The 18,047-nt window shown below is 39.0% G+C and overlaps 1 protein-coding gene across 5 annotated transcripts in view; it reads left to right on the top strand.

Annotated features, from left to right (window-relative positions):
- HERC3 (HECT and RLD domain containing E3 ubiquitin protein ligase 3) overlaps window positions 1–18,047 on the top strand; it is a gene marked incomplete at both ends in the record, with an annotated part of 106,097 nt that overhangs the window by 70,006 nt on the left and 18,044 nt on the right. For 4 of the 5 annotated variants that reach the window (XM_080697353.1, XM_080697352.1, XM_080697350.1 and 1 more), the window contains one exon: window positions 338–420. In XM_080697353.1, coding sequence (XP_080553479.1) covers window positions 338–420 — 83 coding nt within the window. Of the gene's footprint in view, window positions 1–337; window positions 425–18,047 lie in introns of all 5 variants that reach the window. The other variant, XM_080697351.1, reaches the window with a different exon arrangement.

Here is an 18,047-nt window from a genome sequence, read left to right as displayed (position 1 = left end):
GTGTTGGATAAATGAGTGGTTAATCTGTGCATTTAGGAAAATTACCAGAGCTTTAATCCTCTTTACACCTGACACATACACAATGCACAGTATTTCTTTTCTAGAGTTCATGTCATTTTCTTTCTGATAGCCTTTATTGGTAACTTTGTGACTTGAAAGTTTTTTTTTAAGGTTCTGTTGTTTTCTGACTCAGATTTTCTTTCTTCGCCCCAAATTTTCTTTAATAATAGTCATTATCTATATTTGTTTCTAAAATCTCTCTGGGTAATTTGGGCTCCAGAAAGGTAAGTGGTAAACAAAATTAAAACATTCCTTTTTTTTTCCCCCTTAAATGTAGATCTGTCGAGAAAGCTATGGAGTAATTGAGCAGAAGAAGCTGATACCTGGGGGAGACAAAGTGACCGTGTGCAAGGATAACAGGTTAGTTCTGGCCTTGGCCTGCTGCAAGCATTTTATTTTTCAATTTGACTTGTAAGACCAAGATTAAAAGTGCATCTTAATTCCTCTTCAGAGGTTATTTAGGGATGACTCTTTAGTTCTAGATATAAACCTTACTGGCTTTGACCCTGAGCAAGGTACATAAACTGTCTACTCTGTTTTCTCATTTTAAATTGGATATAACAATAACTGTCCTGCCTACCTCATGGGACAGTTTTAAGAACGAAGTGAGAAAGTCTGTAGGAAAATGTTTTTGGGTGAATGAACTCCCAGCGTCTAGCACAGGTTTCTAGTATCTAGTAGAGTACTTGGCACAAAAAGACTACAGACACTGAATAAGTGAATGCTATCAAAGATGGGGAAAACCCTACTCAGACTCAGTTTCTCCCTTATATTCAACAGCAGCAGTCACTTTTGTGATTCAAAAGTGTGAAGAAATGGGCAACTATTTCTGCATCAGAAACCAGCTCAGTATCCTCTAACTCAGTTCTGTCATTTCCTACCTGGAGACATTGTTAGAGCCCACAATTTGAGGGCTCAGTCCCCATGGCAGTCCTCCCTCCACCACTTCAGATGCCATTCAAAAGCCTCAGGTTGTTTTACCTGGGCTTCTGTTTATAAATCAGGGCTCCCACAAACCATTCCTCCAGTTCAATGAATTTGCTCAAATGACTCTCAGAACTCAGGGAAATACTTATAATTACTGGTTTATTATGAAGGGTACTACAAAGGAAACAGATGAAGAGATGCAGAGGGTGAGGCTGGAGGGAAAGGAAACTTCCACATCCTCTGCGCCACCTTCCAGGAACCTCCACATGTTTAGCTCAGTCTGAGTCTGACAGCTCAGTTCTTTTGAGTTTAATGGAGACTTCCATACATATCTACTTCTAATAGTCTGGATGGGAAACCCAGCAAGGCCTCTCTGTTTAGATTCTTCTTGGCTTTTCTGTGTAGCATTTCCTCCCCCCAGTATGGGACAGAACCCCTTCTGAAAGGGGATACTAACATCATTATCAGACAAAGTAGATACTAAGAAAAAGACAGGGGAGATTCAAATTTTTGTGACCCAGGCTGGGGAGAATTATAAGCCACAATTTACTAATAAACCTGAAAAGTTTTTGTGTATCATTATATCACAAAGTACTTAATACTGTAATTTTTACTGCTAAACAATATAATATAGGTTTTAACTTATTTTCACCACCTCATGAAAAGCTGATTATCTCTCTAGAGAAGATATTTAACTTTGTTTACTTTTGTATTAAACTATGGTAATCTTCAAATGCATTGATTTACCTTACAAATATTGAGTGCCTACTGTGTGCCAGGCAGGTTGCAGAATGTTGGAGATGAGTTAACCTATTTTGTAAAAGCTCAAGATAAGTTGAGAAGGGTTAATATACAAGAATGATTACAATAGATTATGATATGTGTGACAGGAGTTATAGGCTAAGAGCTATGGAAGTAGGTGAGAGAATATAACACTTTTACTAGACACTGAAGACTGTAAGTGTGGGGACAACATCTTAGACACTGGGAATAAATGAGTCAAGACTCAGGGTTGCTAGTTGTGGTGGCACACGCTTGTAATGCCAGCACTTGGGAGGCCGAGACATGAGGATTGCAGTTTTGCAGCCAGCCTCAGCTACTTAGTGAGGCCCTCTGCAACTTAGTGAGACCCTGTTTCAAAATAAAGAATAAAAAATAGGCCAGGGGGTATAGCTTGAAGGTAGAATGCCCCTGGGTTCAATTTCCACTACTGCGTAAAAAGAAAAAAAAGTCTCTCAGGGTTGACTTATGATAGAAAGTGTTTAGTACTGGCAGTGTGGGAACTGATCCATGGATGGATGGTGGTGCCATAGTGTCAGTGGATGTTATCAAGGCCAGGAATGCCATGGATTAAGACATGGTTTATTTCTGTTTTAGAAAGATAACTTCAATGGCCAGACTATGTGCATGGAGACCATTAGGAGACTTTTGTGGTAGTGCAGGTAAAGAATGGTAATGGCCAGAATGGAGATAGTAGAAATAGAAGCTAGTTATATGTTGATTATATAATCAACAGAACAAATATCTGATTATATATGGATGGTGTGAGTGAGGCATATATTGATAATGAGCTGAGGTCTCTAATTTGTAAAATTTACTAATAGGAAATATAAAGCAGGTTTGAGGGGAGAAGTTCCATTTTTAATGTCACTTTTGACATGTCTGTGTGATATCCAAGTGATTATATTTAGAGATGAAAATTTATGTGTATTTTAAGAAAAGTCTTACATGTGTATTTTGTTTAGTTACTTATGACAGCCCTAATCACCCGTGAGTTTGATGTCACTACCAAAAGAACTACAAAGAAAGCAAAAAAGCAAAAGAAATACAGAACAAGGATAGAAAATGTGCATGAATGAACTATAAAATTAGAATAAATGCAGATCCTTGAGATGAGGATTTGGGCATCATTAGCACATAGATAGGGTAAAGCTTCTTGGCTTAGAGGAAGACCCCGGTGTGTGACTGGGAGGTGAAAGAATGGCTGTCTCCAACAGGGAGAGCCATGAATTAGCCCTTAAGCAAAGTGTCAAAGAATAAAAACAGGAAACCTGACTGACAAAAGTTATGTGCACATATATTATGTTTTGAAAGTATGCAATTTACTGGTTTGTTGGGGAAAGTACAGAGTAAAGCAAGCATTTGGCAGCGTAAAGAAAGGGGGAACATTTAAGCTATGGCAAAAGTTACAGAGGAGGAAGCTGGATTTTGTTTGTAAGCATGCTGGGGGATTTGTTTTCTACTAACTCTGGGGTTTTGTTGGCTTCTTATTCTAAATAATTGCAAAGATTCAATTAGAGCTCCTATGAAGTCCATACTATCAAAGTAACCTGACTTGGTTTCCTTCTATAGCTCTTTGCTTTTGAAAATAGAAATAATAGAAAATTGATAGATTTCTTCTTTTGACAGTTTTAAAAATTTAGAAGCTAGTACAGATAGATTCTCCCTTACCCAAAATGCTTGGGATCAAAAGTGTTTCAGATTTCTGAGTTTTCAGATTTTTATTTGCATCGATGTTACCAGTTAAGCTTCCCTAATCCAAAGATCCAAGCACATTATGCTCAGAAAGTTTCAGATTTTGGAGCATTTGTATTTCAGGTTTCCACATTGGGAATACTCAATTTGTATGATCGAATGCAACATTCAGTAACCATTTCTGTCATGTAAACTTTCCAAACTGTCCAGGAAGCTGTGGCTTTGGAGAAAGTGTGAACTAAAGTTAAGTGAAACAGTATAGAAGCTACTGAACACCCAAAATAAATGACACCAGATGAGAAGTTATCATGGCCCTAGAGGCCCAATATAGAGGCTAGTCTTGTCTCAAGTAGATTTTGCAATCAAAATATGTATTTGATAAGAATTTCTTAGAGCTAATAATAGCAAATAATTTATTTTCAGGACTTTTTTAGAATTAGGAAATTTATGGCAGATTTATAAAGTGCATATGTTGGTTTATATTATTTCTCTTCCCTTCTAGTTTTTGGTGTATGTGTGACTACGAGTTGAACCAGGGGTATTCTACCTCTGAGCTACACCCTGGCCCTATTTTATTTTTCATTTGGAAACAGGGTCCTGCTAAGTTGCTAAGAGTCTCACTAAGTTGCTGAGTCTGGGTTCAAATCTGTGATCCTTCTGTCTCAGCCTCCTAAGTACTGGGATTACAGGTATGTGCCACCATGCCTGGCTTTCATTCAAATTTTAGTGATTGCTTTATAACATATGTGTATGTATACATAGGAGGATACATATACTATCATGTGCCACAAAATGACCTTTCAGTCAGTGACTGACTGCATGTGCAGTGGTAATCCCTTAAGATTATAATGGAGCTGAAGAATTTCCTATTACCTCGTGATATCATAGTCATCATAATATAGTACAATGTGTCTGTGATGATGCTGGTATAAAGAAGCCTGTCAGTCATATAAAATCATGGCATATATAATTACTTACAGAATACAATAAACAAGTATGTTACTATATACTATCACTATTTTAGAGTATACTCCTACTTATATAGAATAAAGAGTTTACTATAAAACTACACAATGCTAATCTGGCAACAGCCTTAAGCAGTTCATGTTTATAGTGTCTCTTGATTGCATCAAGAGGTCACATTAACTGATTGTCCATCTAAGTTTGATGTGATAGAGAATACTTTTGATCACAGTACCTGGGAGAGTAGGGCAGGAAGATCAGAAGTTTAAGACTAGCCTGGGCAACTAAGAGAGATTTGTCTCAGAATAAAGAATAAAAAGGGATAGGGATATAGCTCAGTAGTAGAGTATTTACAGGGTCAGTTCCTAGTACTATCAAAGGAAAAAGATGTTTGTTTAGGCTTGTGTAAGACCATGCTATGATAGTTTCTCAGTGATCAAATTGCTTATCAGGATGTATCATAAAATCATAAGCAAGTCATGGCTTTTAGTCTTTAGTCTTTCAAAGGACATCTTAGCTTTTACATCAGGTTTTTGAAAAAGTATTGTGTAGAACATTTGATAGAAACCAACAATTAAATAGGCAGCTTGAGAAGAAAGCATTCAGAATGTCTTCAGACCCCGGTGAGTTGTCACCGTGCTGTGTTTGGTGCACTGGGTAAGGAAGTGCAAGCAGAGGCAATTTGTGACATAAAGTCTGAAGCGGTTGTTGGGACTTATAATTCCTGTTCATATCTTTATGAAATCATTTCTCTTAGCTACTGTTTTTTCTCACAGTGCTGAAGATTGAACTGAGAACCTTGTGCATGGTAGGCAAATGTTCCGTCATTAAGCTACATCTTGAGTCCTTACTTCATTTTGAGACAGAATCTTACTAAGTTGCTGAGACTGACCTGGAACTTACAATCCTCCTGCCTCAGCTCCTTGAATTGTTAGGATTATAGGCATGTGCCACCTTGCCTGGTTCTCTAAGCCTGCTTTGTCTGTCATTTTTGCTTTCTCTTTGTCTCTGCCTTTTTGAGTTTGTCTTTGCTTCTTTTTCCCTATCTATCATTTTCACTGTGTATCTTCTTATTCAATAGACATTTCTGTGAATCAGCAGTTGAATTGACTCAACAATTACAAGCACACTAGGAATACTATGTATTTTTTTTGTTTAGGATGATAGCCACCATAAATGGAAGTCTAAATTGAGTGGCTGAATTTAAAGGCATTCAGAAAAATGAACCTGGATGATATGTATGGAAGAACAGGTCTGGGGCAGAACTAGGTTTGGGATCTAAGATTTGAATGTTAGAAAACGGAAAAGTGGACATGAGAATGAAAGGAGCTCTGCAAAGCGATGGATGAACCTGATTTGTTACTTGAAGCAGGGAATAGTGAGTAGGTGGATGATGAGTACTGGGCAGAGACATGACGGGGAAGGATTTATTTGGAAAACTGACATTGGCTTAGGGGTTGTAGCATAGAGTACTTCGACATTGCACAGAACAGTTAAGCTTCACTGCACACATAATAAGAAGCCACTGTTTGTTTGTTAGCAAAGGAGTCACATGATAGAAATGGGTCCATGGCATACTTTTTTCTTCACTTTCTTCTTTTTTTTTCCTCTACTATTTTTACTGGTTACTGGCATTTATGTATTCCCAGACATTACTTAATCCCACTAATGGTTCTCAGAATCAGTGAGTACTGACCCATAAGGGCCACATAGGTAGAAAGGCACAGAGATTCCTCCCCTCCCCCAGTTATTTGCTTCTCTTTGACCTCAATGCTACTCTTACAGGACAACTGCCTTAAGGATGTTTTGATATCACACAAGTTCTGGAAAAGAAAGGTAATACATAAATGCAGAAGAGTAATTTAAAGCTAGATGTAGAAGGAAAACAAACTCTAGATCAGTTTCACCTACTACACACAAAACAGATCCACTCTGTGACACCAAAAGTGTAAGGGTTTTCTCCCCGGCATTAAGCAAGCAATGAATTCTGCTGCAAATACCATCTTTATGTCCTCTAATCCAGTTCACTTCTGACACTATCTACCTGAAGGTGGTGTCAGATCCCAGAGGTCCGATGGCTAAGACACCAAGCCTACCCCAACCCTGTCGCATGCCATTCTAAGCCCATGTTGTTTTACCTGTGCCTCCAAGTAAAGGTTCCCATACCCTCTCTTTAAGTTCAACTAATTTGCTTGAGCAGCTCACAGAACTCAGGGAAGAACATATTTAGGTTTACTAGTTTATTATAAAGGATGTCACAAAGGACATCCACAATGAGATGCATAGAACAAGGTGTGGGAGAAGAGCACAGAGCCACCATGCCCTTTCTGCGCATGCCACCTTCTGGAACTTCCATGTGTTCAGCCATCCAGAAACACCTTAAACCTGTCTTTTTGGCTTTTTATGGATACTTTATTACACAGGCATGGTTGAAGCATGAGCTACTGGGTAGAAATATGAATGCATAAAAAGGTTCTGGTCTAATGCCAATAGACTAAGAAGGAAACATAGCAAGGCTTTTCTCTTCAGATTCTTCTTGAACCGCCTATGCAGCATTTCCTCCTCTCAGGTCTGGGGCAGTAATGGACTACCAAGCTACTATCAGATAGGCAAGTCAGAGATTTTTTTTTTTTTTTTTTTTTTTTTGGTGGTACTGGGGTTCCTGGAAGCCCTTCTACCTCCGGGCTACACTCCCAGACCTATTTTTACATTTTTATTTGGAAACAGGGTCTCCTAAGCCAGCGCGCGCGGCTGGCTTCAAACCTGCGTGATCCTCCTGTCTCTGCCTCCCAAGTGCGGGGATTACAAGCATGCGCCACCACGCCCGGCCGAGATTTTTTTTTTAAGGCAAGGTCTTTGTTATTCGGGTTGGTCTCAAACTCTTGAGCTCAAGTTATCCTAGTGCCTCAGCCTCTTGAGGGCTAGAAATACAGGTGTTGACCCCCTGTGCCTGACCAGAGAATTTTTTAATGGCCAGCTCCAAGATAGAAAGATAGGAGAATACTAGAGTAAGTTTTGGATTCTGTGGACCTGCCTTGGGGAAGATCAATAATTTCTGTGGCCTGCCTTGGGGTGAAAAAAGAACAGGTGAAAAGATAGAAAAAGTTCAGCAAGAGAGACTAAAATCTGTACTGTCTTTCACCTGTACTGTCTTTCACCTGTACTGCCCTAAAACTGTCTTGAAGCTGCAGAGAGCCAAGGACAGAAAGCCAAATACTTAAACCTTATTGTACTAGTTATTTAGGAAATAACTAGGCTCTGAGAATTATGAACCAGAAATTGTGGGACAAACCCAAAATATAAAACCACAGAGGGAGCCCAGATTATTATAGACAGTAAAACTTACCATATAGTCATAATGAGGAATACTGAAGTACTGAAGCAAGGACAGCTGGATTGTCATGTTTTAAAAAAACAGTGACATACCCAAGAAAACCTACAAAAAACAAAGCACAAATCAAAACTGGTCTAGTCCTTTCATGATGATGCTAGACAAGGTCCACTTTAAGAACCCCATGTTTTTTTTTTGTTTGTTTGTTTTTGTTTTTTTTTTGTGGTACGGGGGGTGGAACCCAGAAGCTTTCTACCTCCCGGCTATACTCCCAGACCTATTTTATATTTTATTTGGAAACAGGGTCTCACTGAGTTGCTGAGAGCCTCGCTAAGTAGCTGAAGCTGGCTTGGACCCTGTGCGATCCTTCTGTCTCAGCCTCCCATGCACTGGGATTACAAGTGTGCGCCACTATGCCCAGCTTTAACCCCATGCTTTTTTATTCTTCTTCTTTTCCTTTTCCTCCCCTCCCCTCCCACCTTCCCTCTCTTTCTTTATTTTCCCTCCCACCACATTTCTTTCTTTTTCTTTTCTCCTTTGTACTGGTATTTGAACGAACCCATTGGTACTCTACACCAGCAGGTTGCATCCCTAGCCCCTTTTTAAAAATTTATTTATTTTATTTTTTTATTTTTTTGCGGTACTAGAGATAAAACCCAAAGGCATTCTACCTCCAAGCTACATCCCCAGCCCTATTTTTTTTCATTATTCTTTATTTTGAAACAGAGTCTCACTAAGTTGTAAAGGGCTTCACTAAGTAGCTGAGGCTGACCACCAACCACGATCCTCCCACCTCAGCCTCCCAAATGCTGGGATTACAAGCCTGCACCACCACGCCCAGCTTTAAAAAATTTTTTTTTATTGGTGCATTGTAGTCATATATCTTAATGGGGTACAAGATGGTAGAGGCATACATGCACACATCACGCTTAGCATAATGTTCTCCAGTTCCATCCATTTCCCTATAAATGGTGTAATTGTGTCCTTTATGGCTGAGTAAAATTCCTTTGTGTACATATCCCATAGTTTTGTAATCCATTTATCTGTTGATGGACATCTTGGTTGGTTCCAAAGTTAATAGTGGTGAATTGTGCAGCTACAAGCATAGATATGCATGCATTAGTTTGGAAGTTTGGTTTCTATTCTTTTGGGTAGATACCCAGAAGTGGTATTGCTGGATCATATGGTAAGTGTGTTCCCATTCTTCTGAGGATCCTCCATACTGTTTTCCAAAGTAGTTGCACTAATTTGCAATTCCACCAACAATGCATTAGAGTTCCCACTTCTCCACATCAGTTTTTTATTATCCTTTAGATTTCTACACTGTTGGTGTTAATATCTTCTTTTGTAATTTGGGTTTATTCTCCTCTTGCCAATTTTTTCAAAAAAACAGCTTTTGGTTTTCTTGATTTTCTGGTTTTTTTTTTTTGTTTTGTTTTTTTTTTTTTTTTTGTGTGTGTGTGTGGTGGTACTGGGGTTCCTGGAAGCCCTTCTACCTCTGGGCTACACTCCCAGACCTATTTTTACATTTTTATTTGGAAACAGGGTCTCCTAAGCCAGCGCGCGTGGCTGGCTTTGAACCTGCGTGATCCTCCTGTCTCTGCCTCCCAAGCGCGGGGATTACAAGTGTGCGCCACCACGCCCGGCTTCTGTATTTTTTTAAATTCTCTACTTCGTTGATTTCTGCTCTGATTTTTATAATTTTCTATCTTCTACTGGCTTTGGGTTAGACTGTTCCTATTTTTCAAGGGCTTTGAGGTGTGTCATTAGGTTATTTATTTGGTGATTTTTCTGTTCTTATGTGGGCACTTGGTGCTATGAATTTTCTTCTTGATACTGCCTTCAAAATGTCCCAGAGATTTTGATATGTTGTATTTATATTTTCATTTGTTTCTAGAAATTTCTTGATTTCACCCCTCATTTCTTCTATGACCCATTCTTCACTCAGCAGTGAGTGTGGTGTTCAGTCTCCACATGTTTATGTTCTTTCTTGTGTCTACTTATAGTTGATTTTCTAGTTTCATTCTATTATGGTCTGAAAAGACACAGGGAAGTATGTCACATTTTTTGAATTTGCTAGTGCTCACTTTGTGTCCCAGGATGTGATCTATTTTGGAGAAGGTTCCATGAGCAGCTGAGAAAACTCTGCTATGTTAGGTGGAATAGTCTATATGTGTCTAATAGGTCCATTTGGTTTATAGTGTTCTTTAGGTCTGAGGCATTTTTACTGACCATTTGTCTAAAAGATTATTCTAACATTGACCTAATGCCACAAAGATTTTGTTTTATGAAAGTGGCTCTACCTATGTTTGAGGCATAAATGTTGACTATAATTATTTCCTCTTGTTGGATTGTTCCTTTTACCAGTAAAAATGATATGCTTTGTCTCTTCTGATAAGTTTGGGCTTGAAGTCTAATTTATCTGATATCATACTTACTCCTCCTGCTTGTCTTCAAGTTCCATAGACATGGATTACCTTGTTCCAGCCCTTCACCTTTAGTTTACTATCTTTACTTGTAAGGTGTGTTTCTTGTAGGCAGCAGATAGATGGATTCTATTTTTAATTCATTTTGCCACCTTATGTCTTTTCGTTGGGGAGTTGAGGCCATTTATGTTCAGTGTGATTATTGATAGATGATTTTTAATTCTTAAAATTTTGAGTTTTTTACTTCTGTTTGAGGTAGTGTTTGTTCTTCTTTGCTTAGTTATTTGTTTGATGGAAATTCTTGTTTCTCTGGTTCTGGCATGTATTACTTATTTTTTTTTCTTGCAGTTAATCTCATTTTATATTTCATCTAGTTCTAGTTTGGAAGACATAAATTCTTTCAGCTTCTGTTTGTCTTGGAAGATTTTTATTTCCCCATCAAATTTGAGAGGTAGTTTTGCTGGGTAGGAAATTTTGGGCTGCATATTGTTTTCTTTCAGTGTTTGGATTATGTTACTCCAGGTTCTTCTGGTTTTCATGATTTAGTTTGGGAAGTCTGGAGTGATTCTCATTGGTTTGCTTCTGAATATCACTTGGTCTTTTGTTTTTGTTTCCTTTAAGATTCTCTCCTAAGCTGGGCATGGTGGTTCACGCTTGTAATTCCAGCATTTGGGAAGCTGAGACCAGAGGATTGTGGTTTGCGGACAGCCTCAGCTACTTAGTAAGGCCCTCTGCAACTTAGTGAGACCCTGTTTTAAAATAAAGAATAAAAAACAGGGCAGGGGGTATAGCTCGGAGGTCAAATCCCCTTGGATTCTATCCCCAGACCCACAAAAAAAAAAAAAAAAAAAAAGAAAGAAAAGAAAAAGATTCTCTTCTTGGCTTGGCTTCTGCATTGGTCAGTTTGACTATTATGTGGCATGGTGAACCTTTTCTCTGATCTTGTCTAAAGGAGGTTCTGTAAGTTTCCTGTACCTGTGTATCAATTTCTTGTTCTGTGTTTGGAAAATTTTCTGATATTACTTCTTTGAAAAGATTGTCAATCCCTTGTTTTCACCTTCTGTGCCCTCTTCTATACCTATTATTCTTAGGTTAACTTCTTTTTTTTTTTTTTTTTTTTGGTGGTACTGGGGTTCCTGGAAGCCCTTCTACCTCCGGTATACACTTCCATGGGCTACACTCCCAGACCTATTTTTTTAACATTTTTATGTGGAAACAGACTCTCTTAAGCCAGCGAGGCTGGCTCCGAACCAGCACAATCCTCCTGTCTCCGCCTCTCAAGTGCAGGGATTACAAGCGTGCGCCACCACGCCTGGCGTTAGGTTAGCTCTTTTAAGATGGGCCCATATCTCTTCAGTATCTAATTAATGTTGTCAAATTGTTTTATCTAAATTATATACTATGCGTTCATTTTTGGAGTCATCATCTTTTTTTTTTTTTTTTTTTTTTTTGGTGGTACTGGGGATGGAACCCTTCTACCTCCGGGCTGCACTTCCAGGCCTATTTTAGATTTTTTTTAAATTTGGAAACAGGGTCTCTTAAGACAGTGAAGCTGGCTTCGAACATGCGCAATCCTTCGTCTCCACCTCCCAAGCGCAGGGATTACGAGCATGCAGCACCACACTTGGCAGAGAGTGATCGTCTTCTAAGAGCGAGATTCTATTCTCCATTTGGTCTAACCAATTGTTGATAGTTTCAATTGATGCCTTCACTTCAATGCTTTATTTCTTTCAGGCTCTCTAAATTCTTTTCGCAAGTCCTGTATAATTTCTATAGTTACATTCCTGATTTGTCCTTCTGGCGATCTCTGCGATTCTATGTTGTAAAGTTCTGTTATTGTGGGGTTGTGGGAGCTCATTGCTTCCTTGTTATTCCTCCTCATGATTTCAGAGGTTTGTATCTGTTGCTTTTGATAGATTTCCCTCAGTCTCTAGGTGTCAGCTGGTATATCCAAGGGCAAGTTCTGTTGTATTCAACAGTGAAGGTTGAGTGAGAAGGGAAGTGAAGTTATAAATGCAAGAATAGGGTAAAGCCACAGATAGGATTGAATAGTATGAGAGTATGAGTTTGGTAAGGTAGTATATAGAGGAGATTAGAGATAGTGAATATGTAGTAGTATTCTAGTAACCAATGTAAAGTATTTAATATAGTGATACGAAGTGGATTTAATATAAGACAAAGAAGAAAGAAAAAAGGGATGGAGAGAAGAGTGTAGGTATGTACAAGGGAAGAAGCTTGGGAGAAGGATTGGGAAGAGAGCAAACAAGCATATACACTCACACACAAACACACAAAAAAACAAGAAATAAAAAACAAGAAGAACAACAAAATAATACAACCCTACAAATATATGAATATTTAGCTGAGTGGGCCTTTGCATTCTCTCTCTGTGCAGATACTGAATGCCACCGGCACCTTTTCTGCTGCAAGCCTGGTTCTCTGAGTCTTTCTCAGTCTATGTAGATTACCAGTATCAATGGGGCTGGATCTAGTGTTAATCGTAGGTCACCCTCCATGTTTTCATGGATGTGGAGCCTGAGTCTCTCCCTGCTTGCGTTGGTGGTGGGTGTCTCTGGGTCCAAACCCAGTGTATACATAAGAGTCTCTGTTCTATACAGCTATGGCTGGGCTGGTGTGACTTCTTCCCATTCACCATATTTGGGTGGCCTGTGGTGATCCTGGAGATCTTACTAGTTGACTCTCATGTTAAGTATAGATTTCCCTCTATGCTTTCCACTCATGCATAGCTTGAGTCTGTCTGAGCTTCTGCTATGTCCAAAAGCAGACTGCATCCCCACCCATTCCATGTTGTACTGCAAACTCTTAGACCCAGGGAGTTTATAGTGGGTGTGTGAGTCCCTGGGGACGACACGTTGGGCGTTCTCCCTCAGGGATGGCGGGTTCACTTATTATGGTGTTATGTGCTGCTCTGGATCTCTGGAGGACATGGTGAGCTCAGCCGCCACTGCTGCAAGTTGGAGCCGGTGTTTACACAGGAGGAACTGATGCCTTACAATTCCAGTGATCTGCCGCTGCTGTTTTGAGTCTTTGTTTGTTTTCCTGTGAGTCTCTGGAGTCCAGTGCAGTGAGGCAAAATGATGCCACTGCGGCACCCAAAGCAGCAAGGCAGGCGGATTTCTTTTCTGCTTTTTGACCAGTCTCCTAGCTTTTATTTCCTGCTGCCTCTTACTTATCTTGTTCTTCTTAAAGTTATGGTGTTTTCTTGCTTTTGTAAAAACGCTGTTTTTGTGTGTGGGGGGGGGGTACTGGGGATGGAACCCAGGAGCCTACTACCTCTGGGCTACACTCCCAGACCTATTTTTATATTGTTTTTATTTGGAAACAGGGTCTCCTAAGCCAGCGCGGCTGGCTTCAAACCTGCACAATCCTCCCCAAATGCGGGAATTACAAGCGTGCACCACCATGCCCGGCCCAAAAAGGCTGTTTTTAAGACAATGAAATTGGGTGTCAGCAGGACTGATATGTGCTGCTTCCTCGGTCAGCATCTTCCCATCCAGATTATTATCTTGTTTTATGAAACTCTATTATTTTTGTTACTGTGATTGTATAAGCAACAGTCTCAAAATTTAAGTCTCGGTATATAATAAAGAACGTAGTCATATTCTATATTTCCAGGCAAAGGGGGGTTTTCTGATAAGCTCTGCTTGAGATTAAGGTATGGAATAGCCTCTGTCTTAGGTAGATTTTGGCTTTTCAGGGTCACTAGCACTCACTGAACACACAGTGAACTCAATTCTAGGTTAGGCACTGCTTACCTGTCTCTGTCACTCAGTGACAAGTGGGAGACCTGTCACTGTCACAGCCACCTATTAGTTCAGATTTCTATAACAAAGTACCATAGACTAAGCTGGGCGTGGTGGTGCACGCTTGTAACCCCAGCATTCGGGAGACTGAGACCTGGAGGATCGCAGTTCGCGGACAGCCTCAGCTACTTAGTGAGGCCCTCTGCAACCCAGTGAGACCCAGTTTCAAAATAAAGAATAAATAAATAGGGAAGGGGGTATAGCTCGTAGGTCAAATGCCCCTGGGTTACACCCCCAGACCTGCAAAAAAAAAAAAAATAAGTACCATAGACTTATATACACTGAAATGTATTTCTCATTGTTCTGGAGGCAAAAAGTCCCAAGTCAGGGAGCCAGCATGATCAGATTCTAGTGACAGCCCTCTTCTGTGTTGCAGACTGCCAGCTTCTCATCTTCTCACATGGTGGGAAGAGTGTGGGGAAGTGAACTATCTCATGCTCCCCTAGGGTACTAATCCCATCCATGAGGGCTCCACCCTCATGACTTAATCGAAGCCACATTCCCTCCCATAGGTCTCACTTCTTCATATCCTCCCATTGGAAGGTATTGTTTCAACATATGAATATGGAAGTACAGGGAATAAATATTCAGTGTATAACACTGTTGGGCAGTGTCCACAAACCTACTCTGATTACTCCACATTTTTTAGTAGAGCTCTTATGGTTAGTGATAACCAGAAAAGACTGAGTGGATTTTTATTTATTTCATTTTTTTTATGCTGCACAAAACAGAAATCGTTTTTTCTCTCCCTCTGTGGTACCAGGGATAGATTCCAGGGCATTCTCCCTCCGAGCTACATCCCCAGCCCTATTTTATTCTTTTGTTTTGAAAAAGGATTTTACTAAGTTACAGACAGCCTCACTAAGGTGTTGAGGCTGGCCATGAACCTGTGATCCTCCTGTTTCAACCTCCCAAGTGCTGGGATTACAACTGGGCACCACCATGCCTGGCCAAAACAGAAATCTTATTAGCAAAGTACCTTAAGATCCTGGTTAAAAAAAAAAAAAAGTTGTATAAAGTAGTGAAAGATTAGTTATTACAGTTGTTATTTTCTTTGTCTGTTATATGCCATTCTTGTCACCAGAGGTCCTATATTCTATGATTAAGGAAATTAAAGAACTATAATGAATAATATTTGCAGACTTTCTGTGTATTAGGGATTGAAACTAAGTACATTGTACCTCCAAGGTACACCCCCAGCCCCGTTTTATTTTTTTATTTTTGAAATGGGCTTGCTAAGTTGCTAAGGCTCTTTTGAACCTACAATACTCCTGTCTCAGCCTCTCAAGTAGGTTTATAGGTGTGCACCACCACACCTGAGTACCTGCTGGATTTTTAATTTAGGCAGTTGTGTGCACAGATACTATTGGCATCAGAGCTATTTTTGTTAGTAGTAAGATATTTGCTGTCATGGCTGCCTTGGAGGAAAATACCAGAGAAATACCAATTTCATATCCATAATTTATCCCATTCTTTTTAATCTTAAAATTTGTTTCTGTGATTGGAGAAGAAGTACATAGTCAAATGAGTTATAGGATCCAGGTAAAAGAAATCTGTGGCTGATTGCTGGTGTATCCATCACAGTCAAACCTTGCCTCAGCTATAGTCACAGCTGGACAACACTGTATTACATGACTACTCATGGTTAAGTATTTCTCACAGGCTATAACATGGTATTATTACCACTAATGAAAAGCCTATGTATTGTTATAGATTTCCCCAAATTTGCCTTAGTTTGATGTAATTGAATGCAATTGCTATCCTGTTTTTTCTGTATTAGAGTGAGAGAGAAGAGACAGAGAGACAGACAGAGATAATGAAAATGAATAGTAAAAGGACCACACAGTGAGAAATGCTAGACTTAATTAAGGTAAGTGCTCCAGAGGGCACCTAAATTCCATAGAGAGAAAGCTAATGCATGGCGAACACTTCTAGCTTCTTAAGATCTTTTTTTTTTTTTTTTTTTTTTGGTGGTACTGGGGTTCCTGGAAGCCCTTCTACCTCCGGTATACACTCTTAAGATCTTTTGAAGTTGGGACTCTGACAGACTTTAGCTGACCTCTCATGATAGTCTATGAGGGTTTTAAGTGCAGTCTTTAAGGTATGCATTATATTTGCACTGGACTGTTATTAGAAACAGTAGATAATTAAAATGCCAATGACCCTTTCTGAGTGCTTTGTGTTCAGCACTATTTTAAGTACTTTACATGTAAACCTTCCTACTTCACAGATGAGCAAACTGAGGCACAAAGAGGCATAGGTCACTCAGTTAAGGTTACACAGCTAGGAGTCCAGGACTCAGAACCAGAGTCAGGATTCAAAGGCAATGACTCGAGTCGGAGCGTGTCTCCCTGAGCATCAGCGCACCGTCGCTGAGCGCCTGCAAGTGCTCAGAGTTCCTGTTTCCCTCTCCTCAGGGAGAAAGATGCCTGGGAATCATTTGCTAATTTTCCTTTCAGGAAGACTATATATTTTTATATACTATATAGTAAAAAATACTATATATGTATGAAACTGAATGTTTGAATTTTTAAACAGGTGAAGTCAATGCTTGTACAGTATTTAAAATGTTTCAAAACCTTGCTAAATACCTTTAATAATGGCTGTATAGTCTGTTATGTAAACGTGTTTTTTTCTTTGAATATTTTGCTTGTCTGTATGTTCTTTCTCCCCCTTTTTTCTTTCTGTGCTTACCACCATTTTTTAATAAGACTATCTCAAACATCTTTTGTGTATAAATGTTTTTTGCCTTTAAAATTGCTTTTTAATAAGATACTGTGGATGAAATTGAATTAAAGTGTATAGCATTTTGAATCTGCTGATATTTTTTGCTAGATTTATTTTGCTAATAAATCATACCAATTTACATGTCATCATCATCAGTGTATGAGAATACTCATGGCACTCCATCCTTACAGTTTTCTTTACAAAAAAAAAAAAAGAAAAGAAATGCAACCTGATTAATGATTTTTGTGTTTCTTTAACACATAGAATATTTTACATATTTTGCAGTGTGTTGATCCTTTTTACTGCTGTGTCTATTTCTAAAATATTTGTTAAATGAATTAAATGGAGATAGCCACGCATCACAAATGTATGAAATGCCACTGAATTGGGAATGGAATTGTTTCCTTTAAAATGATTAATTTTATATTAAGTGAATTTCATCTTAATAAAAAATGGCACTTGTGTCCATGTGTGTGCAATGCAGATGTGTCTGTGCATGCGCTGAGTGTGAACCGGCAGGCAGGGAGAGCTGCTGCGCTGTACTTGCTCCGCGAACATCCAAGTGCTGCAGTTTACTGCGCAATACTCTTGGAGAGTTGGCTGAGGGAGTGATGCGTACTGCCGTTCTTTCTGCCAGTTATCTAGTGCTTTGTTGACTAAGCTAGGTCTGAAATAGGTTAAAAATGGTGTTTATTGAATGTGATAATATTTGGGGGAAGGTATCGCTCTAGATGTTAGCATGCAGGTTTTATGGCTGCCTGGCGAACTATCAAATAAGCAGTCCAGAAAACGAAGGGTTAAGATCACCCCAGTTAGGAAATGATGGGAACCCCTTGACATTTTAAAGGGCATCAGAAACTTATCCCTCTATCCTTGTACTGATCCTAATATGACTAGCACCTATAGAAAATCTTACAGCTAAAGTCTTATAAAAGAAAGACTGCTGGCCAAAGCACACCTGTTTCTTCTGGTGCTGCAGTATACTAGGAGGGCATCTTTCTTCCCGGTATTTCAGTATTTCCTTTTTTAAAGTAACCTGCTGATGTCCTTTATGTATTTCTCGAAAGGACTAGCTTTAATACTATTTGAATTCTATTATATTAACACTTTAACCTTTCCCCACCCTTATTTATTATAATAGATTTTATTCTCAATTTATTATTTGTACTTGAAAGCATAGAATGTTTAAATCTTTATAATTTTCTAATTTTTGTGTTGTCATGTCTGTTGAGTATTTCTTTTTTTAAAAAATTGCCACTGAATCTTATATTTTCCATGTCCATAATTGATAAATATCTATTTCTATTAATAAAT

This window comes from Muscardinus avellanarius (assembly GCF_963383645.1).
Source record: "Muscardinus avellanarius genome assembly, chromosome: 6".
NCBI lineage: Eukaryota > Metazoa > Chordata > Mammalia > Rodentia > Gliridae > Muscardinus > Muscardinus avellanarius.
Note: the sequence above shows the minus strand (reverse complement) of the source record. Positions and strands in the feature narration are given on the sequence as shown.